This window comes from Muntiacus reevesi, chromosome 12 (genome assembly GCF_963930625.1).
Source record: "Muntiacus reevesi chromosome 12, mMunRee1.1, whole genome shotgun sequence".
Taxonomy (NCBI): Eukaryota; Metazoa; Chordata; class Mammalia; order Artiodactyla; family Cervidae; genus Muntiacus; species Muntiacus reevesi.
Genome location: NC_089260.1, coordinates 51,870,254 through 51,880,011, shown reverse-complemented (window position 1 = coordinate 51,880,011; position 9,758 = coordinate 51,870,254). Strand labels below are relative to the sequence as shown.

The 9,758-nt window shown below is 45.3% G+C and overlaps 1 protein-coding gene across 1 annotated transcript in view; it reads left to right on the top strand.

Annotated features, from left to right (window-relative positions):
* Positions 1–259: 259 nt before the first annotated feature.
* The window catches only part of CLVS1 (clavesin 1), a 144,165-nt gene continuing 134,666 nt past the window's right edge, over positions 260–9,758 (top strand). Inside the window, exon 1 of the mRNA XM_065902649.1 lies at positions 260–714. Coding sequence (XP_065758721.1) covers positions 260–714 — 455 coding nt within the window. The remainder of the gene's footprint in view (positions 715–9,758) is intronic.

Genomic DNA, 9,758 nt, shown 5'->3' with positions numbered 1-9,758 from the left:
AATATACTGCTTTTCTGAGTTCCAGGTCATTTGCCCAGACCTTCTTTGTATCATCGATTTGTCTCTCGTGTCTATTTGTTTTGCAGTAAGCAATGGCCTTGGTTTGTCTTCTCTTCTGGCTGGCCACCACCACATAGAATCTGAATGTCCAAACATTTTCCAGAAACAGAAAGAAGAACCTCTGCTTGTCTGTTTCAGTGGCAGCTTGGTGGTAAAAAGACTGTTGAATGGGCCACGATTTCAGCAGACCATCACGTGAATGGGACCAGTCTCTTTTCTTCCCAAACATCAGAAATTAAGCACTTCGAAAGGAGATTTGGCCAAGATGACCCATTTACAGGCTGGACTCAGCCCAGAGACTATAGAGAAAGCACGCCTGGAACTGAACGAAAACCCAGACGTTTTACACCAGGATATCCAGCAAGTCAGAGACATGATCATCACCAGGCCTGACATCGGATTCTTACGCACAGATGATGCCTTCATTCTGAGGTTTCTCCGAGCCAGGAAGTTTCACCAAGCAGATGCCTTCAGACTCCTGGCCCAGTACTTCCAGTACCGCCAGCTAAACCTGGACATGTTCAAAAACTTCAAGGCCGATGATCCTGGCATTAAGAGGGCTCTCATCGATGGGTTCCCTGGAGTGTTGGAAAACCGTGATCACTACGGCAGGAAGATTCTTCTGCTGTTCGCAGCCAATTGGGATCAGAGTAGGTAAATGTAGATAGTGTCTTTATTTGGTTCTTCTGTTTCATAAGCATTGTCACTGCATGTTTGGGGCTATAAACCCTTATGGATAATGGGCTCTTGTTTAAACATATATATTCTCTACATCCAGGCTTCCCAGATGGCGCCAGTGGTAAAGAACCTGCTTGCTGATGCAGGAGACATTAACATATGTGGGTTCGATCCATGGATTGGGAAGATCCCCTGGAAGAGGGCATGGCAACCCATTCCAGTATTTTTGCCTGGAGAATCCCACAGACAGCAGAGCCTGTCGGGCTATAGTCCACAGGGTTGCACAGAGTCAGACATGACTGAAGCTACTTAGCATGCATGCATGCACTCATTATCTTCATCCACAAAGAAAATTTCAAGGCCACGGGTCTTTCACTGCCATCAAAAGGTGATTACAGATCCACAGCAATGTTTTAGAACACAAGTTAGAATTGTAGAGACCTCAGAAGTTATTCTATTCATCAAAGGGGTCATAGATTTTCATAAAACTGGAATCTGGTCTTTTAGAAGATCCATATATTCTTTTTTTTTTTTTCCATCCTCCTCCCCCCGCCACTCCACGCCACCCCTGGAAGATCCATATATTCTGTCTTTCATGTTCTCATCTTTAACAACAACAAAAGTGGGCTCAGTAGATGGCCTTAAATCAAGTATTTTCAACACATGAAATAATTCCTTGGACCCTGTCTGTTAGTTTAATGTCTGACATTTTTTCTGCATGCCACACCTTTCCATCCAAATGCCTTTGAGCATTTCTCCTGAAAGTCCCATAAAGAACTACAAACTCAACACGTCCCAAACTGAGTGCATCATCTGTCCCGCTCTTCCATCCATCCAGTCTCTTGAGCCAGAAATCTGAATGTCTCTCTGGACCACTCCTTGCCATTGCTCCTCACATTTCATTACTTGGTGAGTCCTGCTCCTTTCTGTTTAAAACCGGCTCGAATCTCTTGCTTCTCTTGGCTCCCATGGCTACTGCCTTAGTGTAAGTTCTCATTTCTCACCTGCATCACTCAGACAACCTTCTCACAGGCTCCTTGCCTCTGGTCCAGTCCCCTCTGAGCCATTTTCTAGTCTTTACAATTGTCAGAGTAACCCTCCCCAAATTCCACTATGTCATTCTTCTCATTAAAATTCTTCAATGACCTGCAAGTCTTCAAAGTAAAATAAAGCCCTCTACAATTCATCTTCTGCATCTCTGCTTCACTCTCTGCCCTTTTTCATGGTCTCCAGTCTAGCTGGTTGGAAGTGTAAGCTTTGCCTTAAATACTAATAATTGTGGTTTTGACATGTCTCCAAGCCTCTGGACTCACTCCACCAGAGACTTAAAGGAGGGATCATCTATTTTGTATGCCAAGTCCAATCAACTTGGACATAACCTGCCCACTGCCTCATACCTATCTCTAGCGTTCTTCGGGAAGGTAGTCTTCATCAACATCCATCCCAACCCTGTATCAGTGAGGTTTATTCCTCTGCTCACATATTTCCACTTGAGTACTTACAACAGGAGTTTAAAAACCACTGTTATTATAGCTGATATTTTTGAACACATATAATCTCATTTAATCCACCCGGGAACTTTTCATGATGGTATTCCTAGGATCCCAATTTTACATTTGATGATGCAGGGTTTTGTGAAGTTAAGCAACTCATTCAGTGCCACACAACTAGTGAGATACAGATGGGGGTTGACTTGAGAGTGAGTTCTCTCATCTTGGCTTTATTGTAATTGCATGCTTACATGTGTGTTCTTTCTTACCCATCCTCCCAAGACTGCAGTTTCCTTGAGGGCAACAGACTGTACCTTTTTCATGTTTATCTCTTGGGCACATAGTCCAATAGGCAATAAATGTTGAATTAGAAAGAATGTATGAATTAATCTCCAAAACTTCGCCTGTGACTTGAGCTCTCACAGCGGTATCATACTGAAATTATGGTACTTGGGGAAACACAGGTTTAACGTTCAAAATATACCAAAGAGCCCTTCATCCAAATATAATGAAAAGAAATTTCTAGGGTGCTGTTTAGTGCCTCATATGACTAGGCCTCACCCTAAAGATAATAATTAGCGTAGGACACCTTAGCGACCCCACTGACTGTTTTCTGGTTGAAAAATTGGAATAGGGCAGTCCGGATGGGGAAGGACAGGGAAACCTGGCATTCTGCAGTCCACAGGGTTGCAGAGTCAGACACGAGTGAGTGACTAAACAACAACAACACACCCTGCAAAGGTATTTGAATGCTTTAATACTATCAGTCCATATATGGACTGTTCAGATCTGCACCTCAGCCCAGGCTGCCCTGCTATGTGTCTGCCCTGTTATCCCATAAGCATTAAGGATGAACCTCTCATTACAGTGCTCTACTGATGAGAAAGATGTCCAGGTCTTTTTTATTTTCATATGCTAACTTGCCATCTGTATATATTTTATTGTGAAGGATCTGTTAATGTATTTGGTCCATTTTTTTTTCTTTTAAATTGATGAACCTATTTGCAGGGCAGGAATAGAGAGGAAGATGTAGAGAACGGGCTTGTGGACACAGCAGAGGAAGGCAAGGGTGGGACAGATTGGGAAGTTGGGATTGACATCTATTACACGACCACGTGTAATGACAGCTAGCGGGAAGCTTCTGTGTAACACAGGGAACCCAGCCAGATGTCTGCAACAACCCAGTGGGGTGGGAGGTGGGGGGGTGGGAGGGAGGCTTAAAAGGGAGCAGACATATGCATACTCATGGCTGATTCATGTTGTCGTATGTCAGAAACCAACACAACATTGTAAAGCACTTATCTTCCAATTAAAGATTTCCAGGTCTTCACATTCACCCATACATCATTCACTCGACAAACATTTGACGAGTGCAGACTTGGTGCCAGAGTGTGTGCTAAGTCACTGAGGCCATGACGAAAATACAAGGTCCCCCCAACAAACAGTCCTTTGGGCAGCCACTGTCCAGTAATGACCCAAATACTTGGGCGGCTGACCCCTACCTACCACAGGAGAATTCCTTCTGAGACATAAGCCATCCACAGAGGGCGGGAGCCCTAGTTTAACTAGCAGGAACAGCTGTCCTCTCGGAAAGGACACACCAACATTTTGGATTTTGAAACAGCAAAATCTGGTGACTCTGGAGAATGATCACGCTGACTTCATAGGTGCTTAGTTGTCATACGTGTCTGAGAACTTCCGTCTGCTAAGACAGGTGATACACAGAACACCAGTCACCGATGATTTACACACGAAGAGACACATCATCATACAGTATCTTGTCTTCTGTTAGTCTCTGGTCTGTAAATATCTCCAAATGTGGTGTTGAGAAGCAAGAAGAAACACGTCTCCAAGGGAATCATTCAATCTTTATGATTATGATAACCTTGAACGAGTTACTTCATGTCTCTGCTCCTCGGTTTCCTCAGGTGTAAGATGAAGAGCGTGAACTAGGTAATCTCTGAAACACCTTCCATCGTTAATGGTTCATGAATGTGAAGCTCATTCAGCCTGATCCTATGGATGGAGAGGGAGTTTAAAATTCACTTTATAGGCTTCTGATTCAGTAGGCTCTTTGAAGTAATCTCTCTCTCTCTCTCTCTCACACACACACGTACACACATATACACTCTTACTTCCACCCCTCCTTTCATCCTCCACCAAAGGCTGGATCTACTTGAAGCAGCTTTATTTTTAACTTTTTATTTCATACTGGAGTATAGCTGATTAATAATGTTGTGATAGTTTCACAATGGATAATGTATCCATTATCACTTCCCTCCCATCCAGGCTAGAGGCAGTTTTTTTAAAAATTTAATTGTAGAATACTGTTTGTTCCAAACCATTTTGGCTTTAACAAGAAGGTGAAAGGTTAAGGCTGTCCCACTGATAGCCAAAGATGATCAGAAGCAAGCAAACCACAGTCTGAATAAGGATACTCTCATATGATTTACTGGTTATATGACCTGGGTGGGACAAGTAACCTCTCTGTTTTCTGACTCTGTTTTCTCACCTGGAAGATGGGGATGATAAGCAAGGTTATTTAATAATGTAGCTGAGAAGACTGAATGAAATAACGCATTTAAGGTACACAGCTCAATGCATGGTACATGGTAAGCACTCAGTAATACTACAAGTATTAACATGAATACTATAATGGGTTTATAGTATTCAGTGGTAAAGAATCCATCTGCCAATGCAAGAGACTCAGGTTCGATCCCTGGGTCAGGAAGATCCCCTGGAGGAGGAAATGGCAACCCACTCCAGTATGCTTGCCTGGGAAAATCCCATGGACAGAGAAGCTACAGTCCATGGGGTTGCAAAGAGTTGCACATCACTTGGCAATGAAACAAGAGAAACAAATAAAAATAATATAGCACAGAAGGTAAATAAATTGAAGCCAGAGACAAGAGCATGATATTTGAAGGTGGAAGTGGGCTGATGAGTCTATCTGCCCCTTGCTGTCCTCAGCACTTGTCGGCTTTCTCCCCAGACATGTTCCCCATCACATATACCTAGCCTAACAGAGCCCCGGAGGCCTGAAGAGTTGGTGTAGCTTTGCAAAATGATTGCTTGACTCTCTTGGGGAGCCTGAGACAACTGGAAAGCTATTTGAACGTCTCATATGAAAGGTTTACTGAGATTAAAACTGTTATTAATATTTATTAAAACTATGTAAATCTCATTCATCTAGACCCTCGACAGCCTGAGCGAGAGCACAGACTGGTGAGTGATGGGGAGTGCTGTCCGCCAGGGGCACGTGCAGAGCTGAGTATGTACACAGAGGCCCAGGAGTTTCTGGGCTCCCAGCACATCCACCAGCCTCCTGCAGAAATGGGGTCTTGGCAGGAGTATCTAGACTTCTGTCTTTTCTGAGGCAGCTGGGTTGAACAGAAATGAGCCAGATTAAATCAGCCCCTACCTACTCATTTGGGATTTCCGGGTGGCACAGTGGTAAAGAATTTGCCTGCCTATCCAAGAGACACAAGAAATGTGGGTTCCATCCCTGGGTCAGGAAGATCCCCTGGAGAAGGGAATGGCAACCCACTCCAGGATTCTTGCCTGGAGAATCCCATGGACAGAGGAGCCTGGCGGGTTACAGTCCATGGGATTGCAAAGAGTCGGACAGGATGCACTAGGTTGCACTACCTACTAATTCATGGGAGGAAGCCGGGACTTCCAGGGTCAGCAGAGTGTACATTTCAGCTCATGGGCTCAGTGTGTAACAGAAGTCTCAGGGGCCACTCTTGCTCAATGAGCCTTTTGATCTTTCTCACCTAAACTCATATCAGCATCGGCAAGAATTCACAGCTTTTCCCTTAAGGGCCGATAAAAAAGAAATCTCCACCTTGTTTCTCTCTGAGTTGCATACTTGCATGGGGCCACGCAGTCTGATGTGCCCAGGAATGCCATTCCCATGGAGGGGAAGATGTGAGTACTGAGGAACCATGTCTGTTTTTTTCTGGATTTTTCTCAGTTAAAAAAAAGAGTTAAATTTGGTGAAGCTATTTTGGGACTTCCCTGGTGGTTCAGATGGTAAAGAACCCACCTGCAATGCAAGAGACCTGGGTTCCATCCCTAGGTTGAGAAGATCCTCAGGAGAAGGAAATGGCTACCCACTCCAGTATTCTTGCCTAGAGAATCTCATGGACAGAGGAGCCTGGTGGGCTACCATGGGGTCCCAAAGAGCAGAAATGGGGATATTATCTGGCATATGTAGCTGTTGCAAGGATTAATCCCAATTGCTGCAGTTGATAGGGTCCAAGAGGCAGAATAAGATAACGATTAAATGCACAGACTTGGAAGCCAGATGGTCAGCTTCAAATCCCAGCCCCCTCCCAACGAGCCCTATGATCCTGAGCAAGTTGATTAAACTCTTATTAACCTTAGTTTCTCACCTGAGGTGACCATGCTTTATAGACTAACGTTAGTTGGTAGTCAATAAATAGGCTTCCCTGGTGTCTCTGATGGCAAAGAGTCTGCCTGCAATGCGGGAGTCCCCAGGTCTAGTGATAAAGAACCTGCCTGCCAATGCAGGAGACACAGGAGATGTGGGTTTGATCCTTGGGTTGGGACGATCCCCTGGAGGAGGGCATGGAAACCCACTCCAGTATTCTTGCCAGGAGAGTCCCCATGGATGGAGGAGCCTGGTGGGCTACAGTTGATAGTGTTGCACAGAGTTGGACACAACTGAAGTGACTTAGTACACAAGCAAGCAGTCAATAAATTGCAGTTGTTTTTTAAGAAAGAACCCCGAATCAGGCAGATATGTAGGATAGTGGACCACAAGATGTTCCAAGGGTGGCAGAACTTGCTGCCATGACTAACTTCCCTCCAACTGAAAAGTATAAACAGTACAGTTGAGACTCCAAGACACCCTGCTCCAGAGTCCTGCACAGTAGCTCAGGTGTGGCTGGGAGGCTCTGAGAAGTCAGCTGTCCTTGTATTATGCTTATTATAGCCTAGTATGCTATTTATGCTTATTATAGTCTCAGGATATCAGAAAAGCATTGGGAGCAGGGTGGTTCAGGTAATAAAAGCCTTGCCACAGGCTATAGTTGGCTACACTGGTGCCTCAGTGGTAGTCTGCCCTCAGTGCAGGAGACCCAGAGTTTGATCCCCGTGTGGGAAGACCCCCTGGAGAAGGGAATGGCAACCCACTCCAGTATTTTTGCCTGGAAAAATACATGGACAGAGGTGCCTGGCAGGCTACGGTCCATGGGGTTGCAAAGAATCGAACACAACTGAGCGACTGACACTTTCATTTTCATAGATTACAGTAGCATCCATTGGTGCTATGTAGACAAGCTGGCCCCTGAGTACTTTAATAGGGGGAGGAAAAACAATCAGAAATGCATTGCAAGTCAAAATACATAAAATTACACTGGATATTCTTTTGTCCTTGTATTGTTTACAACTAAAAGCTCAAAAATCAGTGTCCAGGTTGAAAATGAGTTGAAAACTTGGTTCTTTAAGGAGGCTGACACATTGCAAGGAAGAGTCACGTTAGGGTAATTTAGTAGAGAGAAAAGGCAGATGATGAACAGCTTGATTACTACTTTCAAGTACAGAGAGTTATTATAAGTAGGCAGTGAATCCTGTGGGCTCTCCTTCCCCAACATACAGAACCAGGGACAAAACATCTGCGATGAAGCACAACCATCTGGCTTGAAGACCTGGGAGCCTGAGCCAAGACCTCAGCCCCAGGGCTCGGATCAGGGTGAGGGGCTGGGGTATTTGCCTGAGCAAAAATTGAAGGGGCACCAAAGCACTCATTAATCAATGTAAATAATATTGTCAAAAAATATATTTTAGGATCAAAATTCACGCAAACAAAAATTCTTCATGAACGAAATGTCAAAACTTTATAAAGGAGGCAGGATAGGAATTATTGATTTTTCTTTGTCCCTTGGGCTCTAGCATGGCTCAGTATGGCTTTGCCCAGGTCAATCTGACTTCTCACGTAAGAGCCTTAAGTTGGCTCTTAGTCAATTACATTATAGTGTATAATACTGTATCACTAGCCCACCAGTCTCCTGTGCCCATGGAGTTCTCCAGGCAAGAATACTGGAATGGATCGCCATTCCCTGCTCCAGGGGATCTTGCCAACCCAGGGATCAAACCCAGGTCTCTGGCATTGCAGGCAGATTCCTCCTGCAAGATTACTGGAATGGATTGCCATTCCCTGCTCCAGGGGATCTTGCCAACCCAGGGATCAAACCCAGGTCTCCGGCATTGCAGGCAGTTTCTTTACCATTTGAGCCACCAGGGAAGCCCCTTTAAGACTTCAGCTTTCTCAAAGGGGAACTGGCAATAACCCTACCTGTCTCCTGTGGTTGCTGGGGGAATTAGTGATAATACAAGTAAAGCACTTGGCAGAGTCCTTGACACATCATTAGCATCCAATATATGGAGACAATTATTGGTACCACTTTCTACTGTAATTAGCTACTCAGTATGCATGTGCGCCTGCTCAGGTGCTTCAGTCACGTCTGACTCTTTGCGACCCCATGGACTGTAGCCCATCAGGCTCCTCTGTCCAAGGGATTCTCCAGGCAAGAATACTGTAGTGCATTGTTGTTTTGTTCTCCAGGGGTTCTTCCTGACCCAGGGATCAAACCCGTGTCTCCTGCATTGCAGGTGGATTTTTAACCCCTGAACCACCTGGGAAGCCCGTCTATTTACTGTAAGACTTGCTATTGTTTAGTGGAATGGATCCAGGCTTCACTGGCCCTCCCATGCACTCCAGTGACATGCTGAATGGCTACAATCGTCTGGCTCTGGGCAAGTTCCCAAAGGTCCTAAGGAGCTGCCGTTTCCAGAATGGCATCTCACACCAGCCCCCAGTCCCTCCAGGCACGAAATGAAGGGAAGATGGATCTTACTAGGGGACTTGACCTTCCTGCTGTCACAGTTGTGGAAACAAGGACACTGCCATGTTGACTTTATAATGAAGCAGACAGGTCTGCTCTCGGGGAGCAGGCGCTTTTCTGGAGGTGTTCAGCTGCTCCTCGTCCCTACACACCAGACAATAATTGATTTGATGGATACGCTGGTGATTGGGCTCCTTCAAACGTCACCGGTTACTGCTGACCTGTGGTGACCTCGGAAGGGCTGGCGTGGCACGTGTCCCAACAGTGCTGTGGTGGGAGATAAGCATTAAGGGGGTTTCCTCTTCTGAGTAAAACCCGGAGGCAGTAGGTGGGATACAGTCTTCAGACTATAAATAAGCCACTTGATGGAGGTTTGCCTTTAGATTTTGCAAGAGCATCCGAGAACTTTTTACAAGCAGCAGGTGGTTGGCACCCCGCTGGGCTTCGCCATCCTGAGTATAAGAACTTGTGAACAAAAGGGACCAGATTTCTAAACCATCAGTGCTGAATGTTGGGGAGCAGAGGAGTGTAGCCGAGTCAAGTGCTTGTTCTCACCAGGGCCATGAAAGAGCCCTCCTCTCCAATCTCAAGGCCTGTTGAGAGAGGTTCCAGAAAATGTCTAGCAGTCTGTTCTTCCTATGGAAACATTCCCAGCATC